Source organism: Pelophylax lessonae (assembly GCF_965119305.1).
Source record: "Pelophylax lessonae genome assembly, chromosome: 3".
Lineage (NCBI taxonomy): Eukaryota > Metazoa > Chordata > Amphibia > Anura > Ranidae > Pelophylax > Pelophylax lessonae.
The window spans coordinates 35365888-35388571 of record NC_138770.1 but is presented as its reverse complement, the minus strand read 5'-3'; the positions used below and the strand labels follow the sequence as shown (position 1 = coordinate 35388571).

At 44.8% G+C, this 22684-nt stretch overlaps 3 protein-coding genes across 4 annotated transcripts in view; all 3 read right to left on the bottom strand.

Annotated features, from left to right (window-relative positions):
- LOC309549962 (uncharacterized protein) overlaps positions 1–14927 on the bottom strand; it is a gene marked incomplete at both ends in the record, with an annotated part of 105623 nt that extends 90696 nt beyond the window's left edge. Inside the window, 6 exons of the mRNA XM_082250440.1 lie at positions 8273–8479; positions 8559–8786; positions 8876–8973; positions 9090–9213; positions 9300–9427; positions 14912–14927. Coding sequence (XP_082106566.1) covers positions 8273–8479; positions 8559–8786; positions 8876–8973; positions 9090–9213; positions 9300–9427; positions 14912–14927 — 801 coding nt within the window. The remainder of the gene's footprint in view (positions 1–8272; positions 8480–8558; positions 8787–8875; positions 8974–9089; positions 9214–9299; positions 9428–14911) is intronic.
- LOC309550708 (uncharacterized protein) overlaps positions 1–22684 on the bottom strand; it is a 295084-nt gene that overhangs the window by 91541 nt on the left and 180859 nt on the right. The window contains exons 4-5 of one of the 2 annotated variants that reach the window (XM_082251043.1): positions 20987–21131; positions 17366–17831 (exon numbers count right to left, since the gene is read on the bottom strand). In XM_082251043.1, the coding sequence (XP_082107169.1) occupies positions 17366–17831; positions 20987–21131 (611 nt within the window). The remainder of the gene's footprint in view (positions 1–17365; positions 17832–20986; positions 21132–22684) is intronic. The other variant, XM_082251042.1, reaches the window with a different exon arrangement.
- The window catches only part of LOC309550686 (uncharacterized protein), an 801473-nt gene that overhangs the window by 775449 nt on the left and 3340 nt on the right, over positions 1–22684 (bottom strand). The gene's annotated exons all lie outside the window — the stretch shown is intronic.

Genomic DNA, 22684 nt, shown 5'->3' with positions numbered 1-22684 from the left:
CTCGTATATCTGGGCCATATCTGCGGTTATATAAGTTCCTAGATACTTCACAGCCTTCTCTACCCATGCAAATCCAAAATTGCTCTTTAACCTGGTCTTTTTTACTTCTGCTACTCCTATACCCAGCGCTTCAGACTTCCCATAGTTTATTTTGAAATTTGATAATTCTCCATACTGTTTGAATTCCTCCAGAAGTACCGGAATCGAGATTTCTGGTTCTGTCAATGTAAACAATAGATCATCCGCATATGCTGCGGTCTTATATTGTTCTTTCCCTACCGTGACGCCTTTTATATCTGGATTTAGCCGGATTTTGTTCAAAAAAGGTTCTAATGTAAGTGCAAAGAGCAGGGGGGACAATGGGCACCCCTGTCTTGTACCATTTTTTATACTAAAAGGTTCCGATAATACCCCATTTGCCTTTACCCTTGCTGTTGGATTAGAGTACACCCTAGATATCCTTTCCTGCATCACTTCTCCTACTCCTATATACTTGAGCACCGACTGCATAAAGGCCCACTCTACTCCGTCAAAGGCCTTTTCTGCGTCGGTGCTCAGTATAACACACGGAGTATCTGTTTTGGTAGCTATATGTATCAGATTTAGAACCCTTGTGGTACTATCTCTGGCTTCTCTCGATGCCATAAAGCCCACCTGGTCAAAATGTATTATTTTTGCCAGTACCTTTGCCATTCTAGCTGCTATAATTTTTGTATAAATTTTTATATCTGTATTTAGGAGCGAAATGGGCCTATAACTTCCACATTTCGCTGGGTCTTTTCCCTCTTTTAATATTAGTGTTAAGTAGGCCGTTAATGTGTCTCTTGATAGCATCCCCTCTGATCCTCTCTGATTAAACAGTCTTTCCATGTATGGTCTCAAAATGGGGGCCAATACATGGAAGTACTGTGGTGTCAGTCCATCTGGGCCTGGTGCCTTACCATTTTTCATATTTTTTATGGTCTGTTCTATTTCCTCCTGTGATATATACTTTTCCAAGTCTTCTCTCTCTTCCTCTGTAAGTTTTGGTAATCCAGATTGAGCTAAATACTCTTCCCTTTCCTTTTGCGTTTTTCCTACTTCCGGTAAATTATAGAGCCTTGAGTAGAAATTCCTAAACTCTTCTGTTATTTGTTCTGGTATTACTTTTTTGATTCCTTCTGGCGATACATAGTTACATAGTTACATAGTAGGTGAGGTTGAATAAAGACAATAGTCCATCCAGTTCAACCTGTGTAGGTGTGTGTGGCTGTAATCATCTCACATACCCCTGAATGTTCTGATCCTTGAGATGTAAGTCTAAGAGTCTTTTGAAAGCCACCATACTACCCGCAGAAACCACCTCTTGTGGTAGAGAATTCCACAATCTTGTAGCCCTAACAGTAAAGAACCCCCCACGTTGCCTGAGGTTAAAACGCTTCTCCTCTAATCGCATTGTATGCCCTCGAGTCCTCATGCAATCCCTTCGAATGAACAGCTTTTTTTCTAAGCTGGGATCCCCATTAAGATATTTATAAATTGCTATCATGTCCCCCCTCAGACGTCTCTTCTCCAAGGAGAATAAATCGAGCGATTGTAGACGCTCTTCATAGTCAAGGTCCTCCAATCCCCTAATTAGTTTAGTTGCCCTTCTCTGGACTCTCTCCAGCTCCAACACATCCCTCCTGAGGACTGGCGACCAGAACTGGACAGAATACTCCAGATGCGGTCGGACCAGAGTTTTATAAAGTGGAAGGATTATAGTCTTATCTCTGGAATACATCCCTTTCTTTATGCATGCTAATATTCTGCTGGCTTTGGCAGCTGCCGCTTGACATTGCATGCTGTTGCCTAATCTATCATGAACCAAGACTCCCAGATCCTTCTCCATTTTTGATTCCCACAAGGGTTCCCCTCCTAACGTGTATTGTGTTTTTATGTTTTTAGTCCCCAAGTGCAAAACCTTACACTTCTCCACGTTAAACCTCATTTGCCATGTCGTTGCCCACTCTGTAATTTTGTCCAGGTCATTCTGTAGGATATCTGCTTCATGCTGTGCAGTTATTGCCCTGGCCAATTTTGTGTCATCTGCAAAAACTGATATCGAACTACTGATCCCGACCTCAATGTTGTTTAAAAATAAATTGAACAAGGTTGGTCCCAGGACTGAGCCCTGGGGCACCCCGCTTACTACCTCAGACCAGTCTGAGTATGCGCTGTTTATTACCACTCTGTGGGATATATGATCTTGTTTTTTGACTCTTGATGGATCTTGCCAAGGTCTTCCCGCATTTGTTCCTGACTCATAGGCAACTTTCCTTGATATTTGTGTCGCGGCTTTAGCTCTATATTGTAATAGATCTAATATCTGCTTTCATTATATGCGCAGCTCCCCTAATACTGTGTTTGCCTTTTTTTTATGCTCTATTTCTAATGCTTTAAGTTTATCCAGTAATGTTTGCAGTTGTTTATTTCTTTCCCTTTTTATTCTTGCGCCATGCTTAATTAATATTCCTCTTATTACTGATTTGTGTGCCTCCCACAGTATGCCAATGGCGCATCCAGGTTGGTCATTACGTTCAAAATAATCCTTAAGCTCCTTCTGCACCTCTATTTTCACTTCCTCTATCTGAAGCAAGCTTTCATTTAGTTTCCAGAATCTTTGTTTTCTGGAGTCGACTGTGGAGGCACTATATATCATAGAGATCATTGCATGGTCTGACCATGAAATGCTGTCTATATCGGTATGTCTAACCGCCTGAAGAAAAGCATGGGGCACCAAAAAAAAATCTAATCTCGAATAACTCCCATGTGGGTGTGAGCAAAATGAAAATTCTTTTTCAGTTGGATGCTGGAGGCGCCACACGTCTATCAATTGTAGCGTCTTCATCATCCGTCTGCCTATCCTTACAGAGGACGTAGATTTAGTTCTGGAGGAATCCACCATGGGAGACAGCGGTGTATTATCAGTTGTCCTTGAGAGAAATCTCTAAGTGTATTTAATGTTTTGGCTACAAACCTGTCCTGCTGTTTATTGGGAGCATATAGGGTTGCTAATGTCATCCGGGCTTTCCCCAGTTTCCCTTTTAAAAAGAGAAATCTACCGCTGTCATCACATAGTTTCTCCTCCAGCTGCCATGGTGTTTTGTTATCTATTAATATCGACACCCCTCTTGATTTTGACTGTGTATAGGTTGCATGATATATAAATGGGTAGGCATTATTTTGCAAGTACGGTAGTTTATCTGTTTTGAAATGTGTTTCTTGTATGAACGCTATATTTGCCTTCACACGTTTGAGTTCCGATAGTAGTATCCGCCTTTTTTCGGGTGTGTTTAGACCTTTTACATTGATGGAGACCACTTTTATATTTTCCATGTAAAAACTATTAGCTATACTGCCCTAAGAAGATGAAGGGAGACAAGGGGGAAGATTACCCACAAAGAAAAAAAAAAAAAAATTCCAACGAACCTCACTCACTCTTCGCAGCACTTGTCACTCACCGCTAATCCCTCACTCAACAAATTGTACAGCCACTCTTTCCTCTCTCTTTCACTCCTCCCCCTTCCTCTATGGACCCCACCCCTCCAGGGGGAGTTCAGTACTCGCCCTGGTCGGGTTCCACAGATCGGATTATTAAATCCTTCCAACACACGGCATTTTACTGCCACCGGTGTGTTCTTGATTTTTTAGGGGGAAATACTCAGAGCGGTCACTGAAGTCCTCGCTCCTCCCTCCCTATTCTATTTAGATGCTTTTTATTTCCTATTTTCCAATACCTATCCCTTTCTTTTTTTTTTTTTCCCTTCTACCGAGCCTGCTTCTCACTATCTTTCCTCTCTGTGGGCATTCTCCACTTTTTCTATAACATTAATTTCCTCCCATTCTTTCCTCTCTATAAAAATTCCTCCCCCTTCCTCTCTCCTCTCCCTCTTATTCCAGAGCCTTGATATCTAGACATACCTTCCCCTTCCGTTTTTATTACAAGTTTGAAACTCTCTTATTCTCCATATAGGGGAGGTTAGCTCTTTTCACATTGACTCTGGTATCGCTAGGGGTCAAGGGACAAGCTCTAAACAACCACAAAAAGGAAAGAAAAAAAAAACCAAACACCCCCCCATTCCCAAAAAATTAAATGAGGGGATCCAAACGTCCCCCCATATTTTATGTGTTTGTCAGAGTGGATATATTATATCCTTTATTTCACTGTGCCAGAAAAAAAAAAACACCTCCCCATTCCCAAAAAATGTAAGGAGGGGGCTTTCCCCTCATGCTTTATGTGTATATCAAAGTAAGTGTATTATAGCCCATATTTCACTGTGCTCAAAAAAAAAAAAAAAAAAAAAAAAAAAAAGACGGGGGGAGAGGGGGGAAGTGAGAGGGGGGAGGAAAAAAAAAAAGAGAAGATTGTGACACACTATGCAGGGTTTTATCTAAACACATAACTGACCCATATCTAAACTTCATTTATGAATGTACAAACACCAGTCTCTCCCACCCTCTCGGGTGGTCCCGAGAGCCAGCTAGTGGGAGAGGGGGCTACGGGGGGCAGGGAAACCAACCTACAACACTTCATTATCAACTTCAAAGTTCCTATATTCCGTTCCAACACCTATTTTCTCAAAAAGAGAAAAAATAGAGGAAAAGAAAAGAAAAAAAAAAAAAAAAAAAGAGCCCTACAAGAAAAAATTAATTTTAAATGGGGAGTCCGCCATTCCCCTCATTATTTATGTGCCTATCCCAGATGGCGGTCTTGTACCCCTATATTCCATTGTGAGAAAAAAAAAAAGGAATTTAAAAAGGGGGGCCCACACTGCCCCCATAACATGTGCCCAAAATTGGGGGTATTATTCCCCTGCCTTTTACTGTAAAGGAAAAAAAAATTAATTTTAGAAGGGGGGGCCAGCCCACCCCTATATCATGTGCCAATCAAAATTGGGGGTATTATTCCCCTACCTTTTACTGTGAAGAAAAACACGAAAAAAATAAAAAAAAAAAAACAAAAGAGGAAAAAATATCCTGCCATATACCAACCAAATTGCTTTTAAAGTTCCCTTAGTGTATCAATTATTTGTTCCCCTACTAGCCCCGAGTCCTAGTTCCTTCCCTCCTCCCCCCTTAAACTCATATGGGATCTCTAGGCCAATTTCCAGGCAACCTTCCCAACCAATTTGGAGTTTCTATAGGTGGGGCTTCTAGAAAGTCAAAGAGGGCTGTTCTGTCTTGATAGTTGCGTAGAGTAAAAAAGCGCCCATCTCTGTTAAATGTCACTGCGAATGGGAAACCCCATCTATAGGTGCATCCTTTTCTTCTAGCCAATTCTAAGATGTGTTTCAACACGGCTCTCCTCTGTAGAGTCCCCTTGGAGATGTCCGAGAAGACCTGTATGGCCATCCCCTCCAGTTTCCAATCTCTAGAGTCCCGGGCCATTCTCAGTATCATTTCCTTCTGGGAGTAGTAGTGCAATTTACAGATTACATCTCTGGGTTTCTCCTGGTCTTTTTTCATTGGGCCAGGTATTCTATGTATCCTGTCAAGCTCTATTTTGCCCGGGTAATTTGCCCCCAAGATGTTTTTAAATAACATATTAACTGATTCCTCCAATTGTGGGCTCTTTAATGATTCTGTTAATCCCCGAATTCTCAAATTATTACGGCGGCTTCGATTTTCCATGTCCTCAACCTGTAACTGTAACCTAGCATCTCTTTCCCGCTGTTGTTCTGTCCTCTTCTCCAAAACTGTCAGCCATTCCTTTATTGAGGCTATTTCTACATCCTCCTCTCGTAGCCTGGTAGACAATACTTGAATCTCATTTTTAATAAGTTGGATTTCTTTTTTATGTGTCTCCTCTACTCGCCCCACAAGCTGTTCCATGTCAGCTTTGGTTGGAAGGGAGCCTATCATAGCCTTGAATTCAGCCATTTGTGCGGCCCATTGGGCATTCGGAGAGGGTATGCTCTCTTCTCTCTGTGTTTTCAGATTGAGCCCCAAGTCTCTTTCTTGTAAAGGAGACGTAGCCCTAGAATCTGTCATGCCACTAGAGTCCCAATCTGTCTGTGTATCTCCTATCTCCGCCATTTTACTTGCTGCTGTTGGTGTCTGGCTGGCAGATAGAAATTTCCTTATTTCTCCTTCCGATTTTCCTGAGTTTTTTTTGGAGTTCTTTTTAGCCTTCTGTTTTTTTGTGAGGGTCATACTAGTTTTTTTATATTACGAGGTATCGGGCCAATAATGTGGGGTTTATAGGGCTACAGATCTCTCTCCGCTTTCTGCGATACTACTCCAAATCCTGTATGCCTCCTTCCTCTCTTGCTTGTGTGTCTTTCATGAGAAGCTCAGTATGTTACTGTTTTCTCCTAAGTTCCCACTTTTCCAGTTCTCCCCTACTTCAATGTTGTGTTTAAATGTCTTTATATCTCAGTATGCGATTTTTCCCAACGCTTTCTCTTTCCCCTGTACCCGTATATCTATACTTTAATAGTGCATCCTCAGTAAATTTGTTCCGTGACACAGAATTACAGCAGGTAACAGGGGGTAACACTCGCAGTCTGAGGAGGCTTGTCCCCTCTTCACCACTCTCTCTTCTAGGGATCACGTACCTCCATCTCCTCCCCAGGCTCCAAGCTTCCCACAGATCGATAGAAAAGTAGGTAGATAAAATGGGCTCAACACGGTGTTAAAACAGTTACTTTCTCCTGTTAGGTGTTCTCCCCTTTATATCAGGCTTTTGCTGTGTGCTCCTCCGTACTTGCCACTCTATTTTCCTCCTCTCACATCTTCGGTTCAACTGACTAGCTGTGTGAGCTAGCAAGGAAGCAGTGCGGCTCTGTAGTACCGACTCTGCAGCACGGAACGGAGCACTCAGCCTCCGCCAGGGAGTCGGGTAAAGGACCAAGCAGCTGAAGTCCGCCGCCGCCTCCACAGCATCCGTAGTACTCGGGTCACCTGCCTCTCCCCTTGCAGTCCTCAGGTCCGCGGTATCCAGCCGGGGGTGTCCTCAGCCTTCGGCGCCAGTCCCGCGCCCAGCCACGTGGGAGTATCGGGAGGGGAGGTACTTCCTGGGTAGCAGGTCTGACGAGGAGCCCAGTCACCGCTACCGGAGAGCCGACAAGCCGCCAAGCAAGCTACAATGGCATCGAGTAGTGGATCCACGAGGCTCACCGCTCACATCTCATTCACGATGCCCGATCCCTCGATTGCCTCTCGGGTAGGTTCCCAGGCATGTAGGGAGGGAGTCTCTCACGAGGTTCACGGAGCACGACCGCTTCCGGGCACTGACTCCGGGTACTTTCTAGTCCTGCATAACTCCTCCCATTAGAGGAATTGTAGAACACCTCTTATTCTACGACCAATGTAGATCTCAACCTTATGACTGAATTGTCTTCAATGTTGTAATACGCTGTCTCAGCATATGTTCTATAAGGAATGTTACTGTTTATTATGCCTGGAAGTTGTCTTTTATATAAATAAAAGAATTGAGAAAAAAAAAATAGAGATCTGACATGGATCAATCATACAACCTTACCCAACCAAACATCACTAAGTAATAATGCTATTGAAATGATGACAATTTTATTGTTTGGAACATGACGTTATATTGAGGATTGGAGATGGATCTTTCATATGGTGTACAGTATCTCCTCCTCATTTGTTGGAACATGATGTTATATTGAGGAATGGAGATGGACCTTTCATATGGTGTGCTGTATCTCCTCCTCATTTGTTTGGAACAAGACGTTAGACTCAGGCATGGGGCAGAAGACCCAAAACTCATAACCTAGGTGCCTATATCATGCACATTTTTGCCAGCCGAATCCCAGAATCTCCATAAATCCAGTCTAGATACAAAAATTGTGTCTGCAGCACAGAGAAGGAAGATTATCCGAGAGAAATACAGGAATACAGGACGGGAAACACAGCTCAGGAAAGTGACCAGGGTATTACAGGCTAATATCACCCAGTCCCCACCCTATTCTGGACCAATCAGTGAGCAGTATGGGTGGAGGAATGCATTTAGTGTTAATGACCCACCTGTGCTGATCTCTGTAGGAGTGTCCTCCTCTATAAATGTCCCCGTTATTCCATCCTCCTCCATAGACTGCTGATCATCCCTCACATACCTCTCTTCTTCTTCTGCTTTAACCTCAAATTCTATATCGATTGGATCTCCACTCTAAATCAAGAAAATGAAAGAATATCATCTATAAAATATAAGATTTATTATTGTGACATCACATAAAAATACACACATTGTCTCCATGAATCTGTGTTTTATAATCTCTGTCTCACCAACCTTGTAACAGTGGGGGATGGTGTGATCTTCCTGTGTGGAATCCCAGGAATACAGGGGACGGGGACATCTCTCTGGTGGGTTTCTGGTATTAGGTGGCTCCATCATATCCTTGTGTCCTTCTGAAAACTCCTCCATCCCTCCATTCTCCTCATCCTCCTCTTTATACTCTTCTTTAACATCAATATTATCATCCCCGAGGTTTCCTCTCTGAATATATAATAAAACATTCATTGTAACAAACATGCTATGTATAAATCATAACTACTAATAATTGTCAATCATCTACCTGATGATGGTGAGGGATGGTGTGACCTTCCTGTGTGGAATCCCGGGAATACAGAGGACGGGGACATCTCTCTGGTGGGTTTCTGTAGTTGGATGACTCCTCCATGGTGTCCTGGTACAGATCTTTGTGTTCTTTTAGAAACTCTGACTCCTCCATCACCCCATCCTCATCATCCTCCTCTTTTATCTCTTCTTTAACCCCAACTTTAGAATCTCTCAGATTTCCACTCTGAATATATAATAAAAATGACATCAATGGTAACAATGCAGATAATGTACAGATCCTAATGATACTATCAGTGATTGTTCCTCATCTACCTGATGATGGTGAGGGATGGTGTGACCTTCCTGTGTGGAATCCCGGGAATACAGAGGACGGGGACATCTCTCTGGTGGGTTCCCATTACTGGATCCATCTGTAGGAAACACACGCACTGACTGAATACATTGTTTCTATGTGTTTATCAGATGATGGGGGATCTAGGTGGATCCTCTGTACTGCTCTCTCCTTTACAATATAGTCTCCTCTTACCCGGTGATGTGAGGGGCGGCTGATTGTCCATCATGACGTCCTTGTAGAGATCCTTGTGTCCTTCTAAATACTCCCACTCCTCCATGGAGAAATAGACAGTGACATCCTGACACCTTATAGGAACCTGACACACACAATGATACAGTCACCATCCAGACACATCCCTTGTCTGTTACTGGATAATGTCCCAGAATTCCCAGCACCGCTCACCTCTCCTCGATGATCTCTCTGGTGACTTCTAGAATCTTCTTTGTATTTCTCTATTCTATCAGGGAGGGAGGTGGAGGCAATGTGATGGTCATATGATCTCCAGACTTCACAGGAGGAAAACTCTAGGTCTGAACACAAATAGTAAAATCAAATGAAATTCCCAGAATCCTCCTCACCTCACCATTCAGGTTTCCATTTGATTAAAGCCCCACCTCAGACTGAGGTATAATTTACCCACACAGGACCCCCACACTACGCAGGGTAAAAGTTTGTTGCAGGCATTCTGACATCATACATACAACGCAGGACCAACAGTCCCAGTTTGCTAACGAGGATGCCAAGGATCCGCCCACATCCTAAGAGCATGAGAAACAAAAGCCAGATGGAGGGACATTGAGGGGAGGAGCTGTGAGGTCAGAGTGATGTCATCGGACATATAGACTCTGACCGGAGGGACATTTGGAAGGGGAGATTTGAGGGGCCCTCTATATGAGCCTCCTGTGCAAACCAAATCATTGTTCCTGAGTGCCTCCCACTTCTCCTAAACTGAAGAGTGAACTTTGACCTTTACCACACAGAAATCTGTCAGGAATCTGTGAAAGTAATCTCTCATGTGAGCAGGTGACGTGCGGAGGAACGGAGTGTAAATAGCAGACAATTTTCTCCAGAGTCCCTAATGGTGGGGATGGATTTTGCTGCATGCTGGTGCCAAGTTTCCACCCCCCAGGGTCACTGCAGGTGTGGAGAAAAGCTGTGTAAGAGGATATGGAGGAGAGATGAGGAGGAGATCCAGGAATCAGGATAAAGGTCAGGACAAGCAACAGACGAGCGCATCCAAGAGATGAAGCCAGGGTCACTACACAGAAAATCAATCCAAGGAAACAACAGGCAGGACGAGGAATACCAAGAAGGAGCTCAGAGACAAATGAGAATATTGCTCAGCCAATTGGAGATTATCTCAGCATGACTTACATAATGAAGGAGATGAGGGGGAGGGGAGGTGACCATAGATACATGGAAATTCAGCTGGTTTAGCAGGGATCGGTCACATTTCCATCCATGTGTGGTCAGCTTTTGCGCAAAATATATTAATCGTCAACTGATCCCATTGAAGGGGTTAATCTACTTATTACCTCTGCCGTCAGATCCTGCAGTGTCTCCCTCTACGTTCTATGGAACATCCTCTTTACCTGACATCACTTCCTGTCTGTATTTCATAGAGACTTCCTGTCTGGGTAGAAGTGAGATCACCACCTTGTGGAGCTCAGAGGAACTGCAGCCCTGAGAACCGTCTGGTAGTGTGAAGTTGTGAACACGGCCTTGTGCTGTGTGTGTATGTACTGTATACCCTTCCCCTTTCTCTCCTCCCTGAGTGTGTATGAAGAGGCGGAGCTCCTGCTGGAACAGCGGTCGGAGGAGGAAGCCGAGTCTAGGAGGGAGACTGACAGAAAGCGCAGCAGACTTGCAGGAGTGAGCGAGGAGGATCCAGTTCCTTTGCCATCAGAGGTGAGGAGAGTGTGAAGGATGTTTGTGACTCTGGTAGATGAAAAGCTGGGAGTCATATTGCTCTGGTGAGTGGGGAAGCACTACTAAGGGGGCGCCCTCACCATCACGTGTGTAAGAGGTGGAAGAAGGCGTGGCTACACTTCAGGTGGCACAGTTTGGAGCACGGAGAACTTTCACACCTTATCAACTTTTGATTAAGCTGTAAACTTTTTTGGAGCAACAGAACTTCATTGAAGTAGATGCAAAGTGGAAGCAGTGGATTTGCAGATAACACTATATTGAGCAAAAAATATTGTATGATTGCATGAATTTGCACAGGTTTTTACTTTATAGAAAATATTATAAGATTAAAGACGTAGGTGTAAAGTGGAAGCAGTGGATCTGCAGGGAACAGCATCTTGAGCACAAAGCACTTTATGTTGTATATGAATTTTCACATGGATCAGTTTACTTCATTTATTGATAAACACCATAAGATGAATGAAGTAGGTGTAAATCTAGACCTAGGGAACACAAGGGAGGTGGAGTGGCAATCCTCCTATCCTCACAGAGCACCTTCCAGGTTCTCCACTCTCCTCCCTCTCATCATTTGAAGCTCACTGTATATGTCTATTTTCTCCAATCTCCTCTAGAATTGCTGTGATCGGCCCGCTGGACTGGTATTAACTTTCCCTGATGACTTCTCTGCCTGGCTGCCCTACTTTCTCTGTTCTGAAATCCCCACAATCATTCTCAGCGACTTCAATATCCCTGTTAATACGAACACTTCTGCTACTTCCAAACTTCTCAGCCTAACCTCCTCATTTGGCCTGAAGAAATGGGTACACAATGGATAGAGGCTTCTACTCACTCTGGTGACAACACCCTCAGCCTTGTATTCTCCCACCGATGTACTCCATGCATCCTCTCCAACAATCCTCTCCCTCTCTCTAAACACCACTAGGGATGGGCGAGCGGTTTGGGTGGAGGATAACTTCACCGATCACCTGAATTTTCTGTGCGCTCGGTGTTTTCATTTTGTTAACTATTTACATCCCGCCGAGCGCACAGTCAATAGGTTGTTAAGAAGCTAAACTGGGAAGCCGGCCACTGCGTCCTTAACAACGAATGAGTTATGAGCTGTCAGTGAGCTTCCCCGCTGACAGCAGAATGTAAAAAAAAAATAATTGCCGGCAAGAAAAAAATTGGGGAAAAATCGGTGTGGGGTCCCCCAGAATCCATACAAGGCCCTTTGGGTCTGACATTAATTTTAAGGGGAAATCCATGCCAAAATTTAAAAAACAAATGGCATGAGGTCCCCCAAAATCTATACCTGACCCTTATCCGAGCATGCAGCCTGGCAGGCCAGGAAAGAGGGGGACGGACGAGTGCCCCCCTGAATCATACCAGGCCACATGCCCTCAACATGGGGGGGCTCGCCCCCCCCCCTGCCCCAAAGCACCTTGTTCCTATGTTGATGGGGACAAGGGCCTCTTCCTACAACCTTGTCCTGTGGATGTGGGGGTTTGCAGGCAGGGGGCTTATCAGAATAATGGAGCCCCTTTATAAAGGGGGGGCCCCCAGATCCCGCCCCCCTATGTGAATGAGTTTGGGGTACATTGTAAAAATAAATGAGGCTATGAGCCCATTTTTCACAATTCCTTTTATAGAAAAAATAAAAAACAATGTCCCCTGATGTAGATCCATCGTCATTCATGATGCCCACTGCATCTCTGGACCCCAAAAGAAAAACACTCCCCCCTCAAGAAATGGCAGTTCTTAAAAAGGTAAGGCGCAGGGCCACCTGGTGACATTATCTGGTGGCCCTCCCCCTTTGTGATGTAACTGACTGGTGCATGCTGGATCAGTGACATCATAAGGGGCAGGGCCACCAGGTGAGATCACCAGGTGACTCTGCCTATTCCCTATTTAAAAACTGTCACCCAGCGGAGCAGGCATTCGACAGTCAGCCTTCCTCGTGGGCGGAGTGTTCCTTTTTTTGGGTCAATGGTGCAGCAGTCGTTGTGATTGACGATGGATCTACATCAGGGGACATTGTTTTTTAATTTTATTTTTTTTTTTAAAAAGGAACTGTCAAAAACTGGCTCATGTCTTTATTTTTAACACTTTTTTTGGTAAATAAGGGCCAGGATCTGGGGGGCCCCCTGTTTCAAGGGGCTTCCATATTCCGATAACCCCCTGCAGATCCCCCTAAACCAAAGCACCCTCCCATGTTGAGGGCATGTGGCCTGGTGTGGTTTAGGGGGTCACTCGCTTGTCCTCACCCCTTTCCTGGCCTGCAAGGCCATGTGCTTGGATAAGGGTCTGGTATGGATTTTGGGTGGGGAAGATAAGCCATTTTTTAAAAGAACATTGGCCTGGGGTTTCCCCTCAAAATGTATAGAAGACCCTTATCCAAGCATGCAGCCTTTTTAGGGCCTGGTATGGATGGGGCCTGGTATAGATGGTGGAGACCCCATCGCCACATTTTTTTTTTGCCAACAATTATTTTTTTTACATTCAACTGTCTGCGGGGAAGCCTGCTGACTCATTTGTTGTTAAGGATGCCGTGGCCTCGCTTCTTAAAAAACTATTGACTGTGCACTCGGAGAGATGTACAGTAAATAGTCAAATAAATAGATGAAACGCAGAGCAAACAGAAAATTTGGGTGTTTGGCGAACACCTGAAGGGGCCATTTTGGGCTGGTTATGCTCGGTCCAAACCGCTCGCCCATCCCTAGTGGTGTTTAGAGAGAGGGAGAGGATTGTTGGAGAGGTTGTATGGAGTGCATAGGTGGGAGAATAAAAGGCTGAGGGTGTTGCCACCAGAGTGAGTAGAAGCCTCTATCCATTGTGTATCCATTGCTTCAGGCCAAATGAGGAGATTAAACTAAAATATTTAGAAGTAACAGAAGTGTTTGTAGTAACAGAGATGTTGAAGTCACCGAGAATGATTGTGGGGATTTCAAAGGCCCTGGTATTGACCGGGGGGACCCCCACATTGTTATTTTTTTTTATTTCTATTGCTGGCAATGGCCGGGAAAATCAATTTAAATGTCATTTTTTCTTTATAAATGTCAGTTTTGCTGCAGCAGGTTCTATACACAGAACAGATACACCACTTTACAGGCAGACTAAGGGGACCCCAAGGCACTATATTTAAATGAATTTTTCATTTTTATTTTTTTCACTTTAACCATGATTAAAATCACTGCTCCTTTAAAAACAATATTTTGCACAATTTGCATTAATAGTATCAAAAATGAAAAAAAAAGAAAAAAAAAATACACACAGAAATTTCTGGTGTTCGGCGAACACCCAAACAGACGATGCCGAACTTATGCCTGGTCCGAATCAGCCCATTCCTACTCCCGGTTATCTCTCCCTCGACTACTGCAACTCCCTCCACATTGGCTTACCTTTACATAGGCTATCCCTCCTTCAGTCCATCATGAATGCTCCTGCCAGACTCCTCCACCTTACAAACCGCTCAGCATCTGCTACCCCTCTCTGCCAATCCCTCCATAACAACAAATTAAAATTAAAAATACTAACGGTACCTTACAAAGCCATCCACAACTCGCCCCCAGCTACACCACTAACCTGGTCTTATTCTAACCAAATCATCCTCTTCGATCTTCCCAATATCTCCTGCTTTCTAGTTCCTCTGTCACCTCCTCCCACCTCCAGGACTTCTCCTGAGCCTCTCCTATCCCATGGAACTCCCTACCCCAATCTGTCCGACTATCTCTTACTCTATCCACCTTTAGGTGTTCCCTGAAAACTCATCTCTTCAGAGAAGCCTATTCTGCCCCCACCTAACAACTGTACTTTTATTTTCTCCATCAGCCCATCCCCCACAGTTATTACCTTTTGTATCACTTGACCCTCCCTCCTAGATTGTAAGCTCTAAAGAGCAGGGCCATCCGATTTCTCCTGTATTGTAATTGTACTGTTTGCCCTAACATTGTAGAGCCTGCGCAAACTGTTGGCACTTTATAAATCCTGCATAATAATAATATGTGACTGCCTAGTCCAGCCTCTCTCAGCCAGGGTTCATCCAAAGGCTCCTTGTCACTTCCTTGGGCTGTATATGGAAGTGTCACCTACCAGCCGTTTCTGGATACCCAAGCTGGTTATCATTGCACGACACACATAAGCATAAAATGGTAAAGGAAGAAATCCAATTGGTGAGGAAAATGACTTGTCTGGAATTTGGAGTCAGAGTCGGTAATAATTTGTGTACAATACAATACACAACGTGTTACATTATTATAACAAAGTATTGTAGAAAAGATCGCACCATAGAAAATGGGGGAAAGGAGAAAATAAACCTGGATATGAAGGTGACATTCGTGTACGAGGAACACCTTAACAATTACCACCATTTTATTCTCCAGGGCCTCTGCTTTCAGAAAATATATGTTTGGGGGTTTTATCTAATCTTCAGGACCAAAATCTGCATTTTACCATGTGTGCAAAAATAATTTAAAAACAGCTCTGGTATTTATGTCCTTCAATGTGTACTGTACTCATAAATACATGGGTGTGATCTCAGGGATTTGTATGACCCCCCCCCGACATAGGAAACTAAGGGGTCTATGCAAAGAATATGTTGGGTGAGTGTGACAAGCATGTGTCCAGCCGTGACAAATTCTGGCCGTATTCTAATAAACACAGTTATTTCCTATAATCGTCAGCTCCAACTAGTGGCCAAATGAGGTATTAGTTCCAAAATACCTCAATCAGGAAAAATAGTTCAATACCGCATGATGGCCACTAGATGGACCCAATGATCACAGGAAATCACTGAATGAAATAAAATAAGACCAACATTTGTCATGGATGAATGAATGCTTGTCATATTTGTTCATCTATTTTATAAAAACTAAACATGTAAGTGAAGTGATAACTATTGAGCCAATCACTTCATCAATCCACACATAATATCTCCCTTCAAAGGGAAAACAGAAATTATTTACAGAAAATCAAACAGTATAAATATTTTCCAACCAATAACCTCCACCCAGACAAGATATGTAGAAATATAAAGACAAGCGGTGTTACCTCTCGTGCCGCACTCTGCCAAGCCACCCAAACCCACACAGGAGCAAAGGAAAGAAGTTCTCACCTAGTTTATCTCCGAGTTCTCCTTCCCTCCTGTTGGGGGATGGGAGAAGGATGGACTGAAGACAGAGAGACACGCTTCGGGGTCACCACTGGTAAGTAGAGCCTTCCTGCCTTGGTTCCTCACATGGCACCATTGCACTTTCCCCACTTCCCCTTCCCCACTTCTTTGTTTTGTTTGTCTTTTTCTTTGGAGTCCGTCACCTGCACTGTCACCTTTGTTTTCTTTATTTGCACAGACTGGAGTGTGTGGGTCCTCGGGCCCAGCCTTAAGTCTTGGGAGGGGGTGGATATGGCCTTTTGGCTTAGTTCGCCCTCTCCCATGGGGTCTCCCTTCGGGGGAGCCCTACTTAGTACTCGGTGGGGGCTGTTTCGGCAGTCCCCCTGAAGAACGGGGTCGGTCTGGTTTCGGCCAGACAGACCATGAGTACCTTATGTCCCTGTCAGGAGTCTTGCGCCCCGGGGGATTGAGGTTTCGGGTCCTACCTCTTCGGAGGGAAGACCATACGTTGTCTCACACCCTGTGCTTTTTTGTGTTCTCACTTTGTTTGTGTGCACTTTTTTATGCACCGGGTGGAGTCTTTTGAGTGTGTTGCACATGCTACGGGCTTTAAAAAAAAAAAACTGGTAAGTAGAGCCTTGAAATGAAGGACATCAACTTCAGAATTTCTGTCTTGTCTGTGTAAAGTTTACTGATAAAGATATATGGGATCTCACAGCTTCTAGCTCTGTAACCCGCTATATCATTATCAGTAACCGTCACACAGACAAGCAAGACATTCTGAAGGTGATTCCTTCATTTCACGGCTCTACTTACCACTCTACACCCCAAAATGTACTCAGCCAATGAAAAGCCAACACGGTACAACACTTCATCCATGTCTCTGGTCATCTCTCATCTCCTTATCAACTGTTTCTTACATGATGAAGATCAGCCATGGAGTATATCTGAGGTGTATATCAGGGTGTGCTTCTTCCCCACATGTCCACCAACATTCATATAGAAGACATTTCCCGCACTCAAGGCACTAATACACCTTGAGGGTTGTGTGGGACCCCTGATGTACAGAAGACAGGACTTCAGTGAGGAACAATTCCTTCACTCAGGACAGTAAAGTGGCTTCTCCCCCGAGTGAGATCTCTGACGTCTGGAAAGATTGGACATGTCTGAAAAACATTTCCCACACTCAGAACATAAATACTGTTTTTCCCCCGTGTGAGATCTCTGATGTATGTTAAGCTTGAACTTCACTGAAAAACATTTCCCGCACTCAGAACACGAATACGGCTTTTCCCCAGTGTGAGATCTCTGATGTCTGTAAAGACTGGACTTATCTGAAAAACATTTCCGGCACTCAGGACAGGAATACGGCTTCTCTCCCGTGTGCAATCTCTGATGTGTGTAAAGATGGGACATCTGTGAAAAACATTTCCCGCACTCAGCACAAGAATACGGCTTCTCCCCCGTGTGAGATCTTTTATGCACATTAAGTTTGGATTTAGAACGGAAACACTTCCCGCATTCAGTACAGGAAAACCTCTTATGTGTTGGAAGGACAGCACCGTCCCTCACAGTCTGAGGTTCCTCAGGATAAGAGGAATACGATGGTCCGGCACCGTCCCTCACAGTCTGAGGTTCCTCAGGATAAGAGGAATACGATGGTCCGGTACTGTCCCTCACAGTCTGAGGTTCCTCAGGATAAGAGGAATACGATGGTCCGGCACCGTCCCTCACAGTCTGAGGTTCCTCAGGATAAGAGGAATACAATGGTCCATCTACACTGTGTGGTGCCGGATGGACATTTGAGGTAGCCGGGTTTTCTCCTGGACTATACAGTGTAATGTCCTCATCTTCTACTTTACAGTCTGGAGACAAAGTGAGACAATCCTCTGAGGTTTTCCTCATCTCCCGTCCATCTACTAAAATAGAAATACAAAGATTATTACTAGACATCAGCAGATTGGTTCCCCTAAACCAGAACTCCGCCCACATCAGGCAGCTTTGTCTCTGAGGATCTTACAATTCCCCCCCTCAAGGTAACTAGTAAATGGTAGAGGGTGACTAGATGTCCCAGGAGCCACACCTCAAGTCAAGACTTGCTGTATGATAGTAAATGGCAGTCTCAGTCTGGACCTACGCCAGGCCACACCTTGATGTGCAGGACACCTACTCACTATCTACCAATATAAAATGTCCAGCTGGTAGAAAATGGGTGTAACAAGAGAGAATCCATATTATGTGTATATATAGCAGTAGGTGGAGGGGAGAGAGCAGAAGTCAGGACTATGTATGTCAACGAGTCTGTGGTAGTGAGCCCTTATAGATCCCCAGCTCAGGATTCCCCAGGGCTCGGAGTCTAAGCCCCAGCCTGCTTCTTCACCAGGGCCCCTGATGGTGGGGATGGACTTGCAGCAGACTGGAACCAGGTCACAGCCCACAGGTAGGCCCAGCTGAGGATGTGGAGATCGCTGGCGTGTGCAGGTTAACAAGAGACTATAAGGAGATCCAAGAAACAAACCGAGGTCAGGACAGGCAGCAGACGAACATAGACGGACAAACGAAGCCGGGTCGGTACACAGGAGGTCAGATACAATAGCCAAGGGATACACGAATGGGAGCTCAGAGAACAGCGATGTTGCTCAAGCAAGGAGCAGTGCACTGAGCATGTGTATATATATAGGGAAGCACACAGGGAGGTGACCCAGGAAGTAATAGACAGGAAAAGGATATAACCCACAGTGGAGCAGGCGACGCCCATAGGAGAACAGAGAAGCCAAACACCACATGTGAAGGGAGGCAAGATAGAGGCAATAGCAGCAAGGAGGTAAGAGATACAAACAAAACTACAGGCTAACTTGTGACAATGTAATGTACAACATAGAGTATTTAATGCAGGGGTCAGGAGTACGTAATGTACAACATAGAGTATATAGTGCAGGAGTATGTAATGTACAACATAGAGTATATAGTGTGGTGGTCAGGAGTATGTAATGTACAACATAGAGTATATAGTGCAGGGGTCAGGAGTATGTAATGTACAACAGATTATATAGTGCGGGGGTCAGGATTATATATTGTACAATATAAATTATATAGTGTAAGGGTCAGGAGTATGTAATGTACAATATAGAGTATATAGTGCAGGGACCAGGAGTATGTAATGTACAACATAGCATATATAGTGCAGGGGTCAGGAGTATGTAATGTACAACATAGCATATATAGTGCAGGGGTCAGGAGTATGTAATGTACAACATAGCATATATAGTGCAGGGGTCAGGAGTATGTAATGTACAACATAGAGTATATAATGCAGGGGTATGTAATGTACAATATAAATTATACAGTGTAAGGGTCAGGACTCATAAGTCAGGCACAGCCAGTGAATAGCAGAGTAAGTAAACCCAGGAGAATTGTTCTATCAGAGAGCTTACTAGACCTGGGCATGGGGAAGGAAATCTAAAGCACATATCCCAGGCAGTGCCGGTAAAAGGTCACTGTCACGGGCCCTATTTCTCCCCCCTTCTTTTCCTCTTTCCTGCATCCCCAGTACTTTGCCATCTTCCCCAGCATGGGATTCTTCCCTCCCCCCTGGCTGCTCACTCCATTGCCTGCACCCCCCCCCACTGTGCTGTCCCTCTCCCCTCCCCAGCAAGGTGCCTGAATGTCTGCTTCTCCGCCTTCATGCTTACTGTGGACAAAGAACACACTCCTTGTATGGGCTCGAGTAGAGGGGGGTGGGGCTGGTTGCCGGGGCAATCGGACGCCAGTCTGGGAGTTACCTGGCCACCTGCTGGAGGACAACTCCTAAGATATTTAGCTGAGTGAGAGTCCCTCCTGTTTTGTTCATCTCTGCTTTTTGTAAGACTGTGTGTTCCTGGGCTGTGGCCGGACAACACAGACTCCCCTATTGGTTCCTGCGGGTCTCTTCAAACCTGCCTGCCAACCTAGATTTTGGATTTACCCTGTCCCTTCCTACAACCTGGATTTTGGATTAATCCTATACCTGCCTGCTGGTGAGTGAATTAACCCTGGGCCTACCAGAACTCTGCCTGGACTTTGTCAATTCATTATTTGCCCTGATCCGTGTGATGCCCAATCTCCCACTGGCCAGGACTTTGCCCGTTCTATCGGGAGCCCCCTGTTATGGACTACCCCTGTTATCTGGAACTCTGTCCTACCCACGTTGGGTCTGACCCTGGGCACCTTTGTTTTGGCCCCTTTCTTTGTGAGCCTACCTGCTACTGTTCAATAAAAGGCTTTGTTGGCACTCCTGCTTTCCATGTGCGTTCTGTTCTACCTACACTTCCGTTACAGTCACCTATAGCCCAGGGCAAACATGCCAAACTGCGCCCCCCCATATGTATGAGTATTATATGTCAGCAAAAATCCCCCCCCCCCCAAAAAAAAAAAACATTGGGCACTAATCTGCATGATTACCCTGCCCATCCCTACTAGCACAAATCTCACCCCCACCAAAAAAAATTCACCTCCTAGTACATATCCCCCTTTACCATATTACCTATTCTAGTACAAACCCCCCAAAATTGACCCTCCTAGCACAAATCCCCTTCTCCCACCCCCTCCCAATACAAATCACCCATGAATCACCACTTCTAGCACACACCCAAATTTCAATTCCTATAACAATTCTTAGTCCTTCCTGCTCCTAAATTCCTCCTCCCAACACAGATCCCTTCCCCCCTCAATTTCCTTTCAGTGCCCCCCTCACCTTGCATGATACCACAGTGCCCAAGGCAGCCTCCCCTCCTGCACACCCCTTGTCCTGACCCTGACCCCAGGTGCCTAGATCTAGTAACTCCTCTGGTGAAAATGAACATTTTGCTGCCAGCTGAACCCCAGAATCTCCATAAATCCAGTCTAGATACATAAATTGTGTCTGCAGCACAGAGAAGGAAGATTATCTGAGAGAAATACAGGAATACAGGACGGGGAACACAGCTCAGGAAAGTGACCAGGAGATTACAGGCTGATATCACCCAGTCCCCGCCCTACACTGGACCAATCAGTGAGCAGTATGGGTGGAGGAATGTATTTAGTGTTAATGACCCACCTGTGCTGATCTCTGTAGTAGTGTCCTCCTCTATAAATGTCCCCGTTATTCCATCCTCCTCCATAGACTGCTGATCATCCCTCACATACCTCTCTTCTTCTTCTTCTGCTTTAACCTCAAATTCTATATCGATTGGATCTCCACTCTAAATCAAGAAAATAATAGAAGAGGTCATCTGTAATACATAAGCTTCAATATTGTGACATCACATTTAAAAAAATCACTTCAATGAGTCCATGTTCTAGATGCTCCGTCCCACCAACCTTGTAACATTGAGGGATGGTGTGACCTTCCTGTGTGGAATCCCGGGAATACAGAGGATGGGGACATCTCTCTGGTGGGTTCCCATTACTGGATCCATCTGTAGGAAACACACACACGCTGACTGAATACATTGTTTCTATGGGTTTATCAGATGATGGGGGATCTAGGTGGAGCCTCCGTACTGCTCTCTCCTTTACAATAAAGTCTCCTCTTACCCGGTGATGTGAGGGGCGGCTGATTCTCCATCATGACGTCCTTGTAGAGATCCTTGTGTCCTTCTAAATACTCCCACTCCTCCATGGAGAAATAGACAGTGACATCCTGACACCTTATAGGAACCTGACACACACAATGATACAGTCACCATCCAGACACATCCCTTGTCTGTTACTGGATAATGTCCCAGAATTCCCTGCACCGCTCACCTCTCCTCTCAGCAGCTCCATCATCTTCTTGGTGACTTCTAGAATCTTCTGCATGTTATGTCTCTCAGGTTTTAGGGAGTCACATGGAGGCACTGTGATGGTCATATGATCACCTGACTTCAGAGGAGGAAATCTCTGTATTAAGGAACCAATAGGAATATCATGTTAGAATCCCAGAATCCTCCTCACATCTCCGGTCAGGTCTGGGTTTTACTCCCTCAGTCTCCTCACGTATCACTAATTTACTATCAGATATATCAGTCTGGATGTCTCACCACTTCATCAAACTCAATCTATCCAAATCCGAACTTATAATTTTTCCTCCACCAGCTGCTCCTTCCCCCGATCTCTCTGTTATAATCGAAGGCACAATTATCAGCCCATCCCCGCGTGCCATGGTCCTCATTGTAGTCCTGGACTCTGAACTCTCCTTCAAGCCCCACATCCAATCACTGTCCAAATCTTGCCTCTTCAACCTACGCAACATCTCCAAAATACGCCCCTTTCTACTCAACTACTGCAACTCCCTTCTCATTGGCTTACCTCTACATAGGCTCCTCCCCCCTTCAGTACATCATGAATGCTGCTGCCAGACTCCTCCACCTTACCAATCGCTCAGCATCCTCTACTCCTCTCTGTCAATCCATCCACTGGCTTCCGCTCACCCAACAAATTAAATTCCAAATACTAACAACATCTTACAAAGCCATCCACAATGTAGCCCCCAGCTACATCACTAGCCAAGTCTCAAAATACCAACCTAATCGCTCTCTTTGTTCCTCTCAAAACCTCCTGCTCTCTAGCTCCCTCGTCACCTCCTCCCATATTCACCTCCAGGACTTTTCCAGAGCCTCCCCAATCCTATGGGACTCCTTACCCCAATCTGTCTGATTATCTCCTACTCTATTAGCTTTTAGATGATCCATGAAAACCCTCCTCTTCAGAGAAGGCTATCCTACCCACACCTAACAACTGTACTTCCATTTTCTCCATCAGCCCATCCCCCACA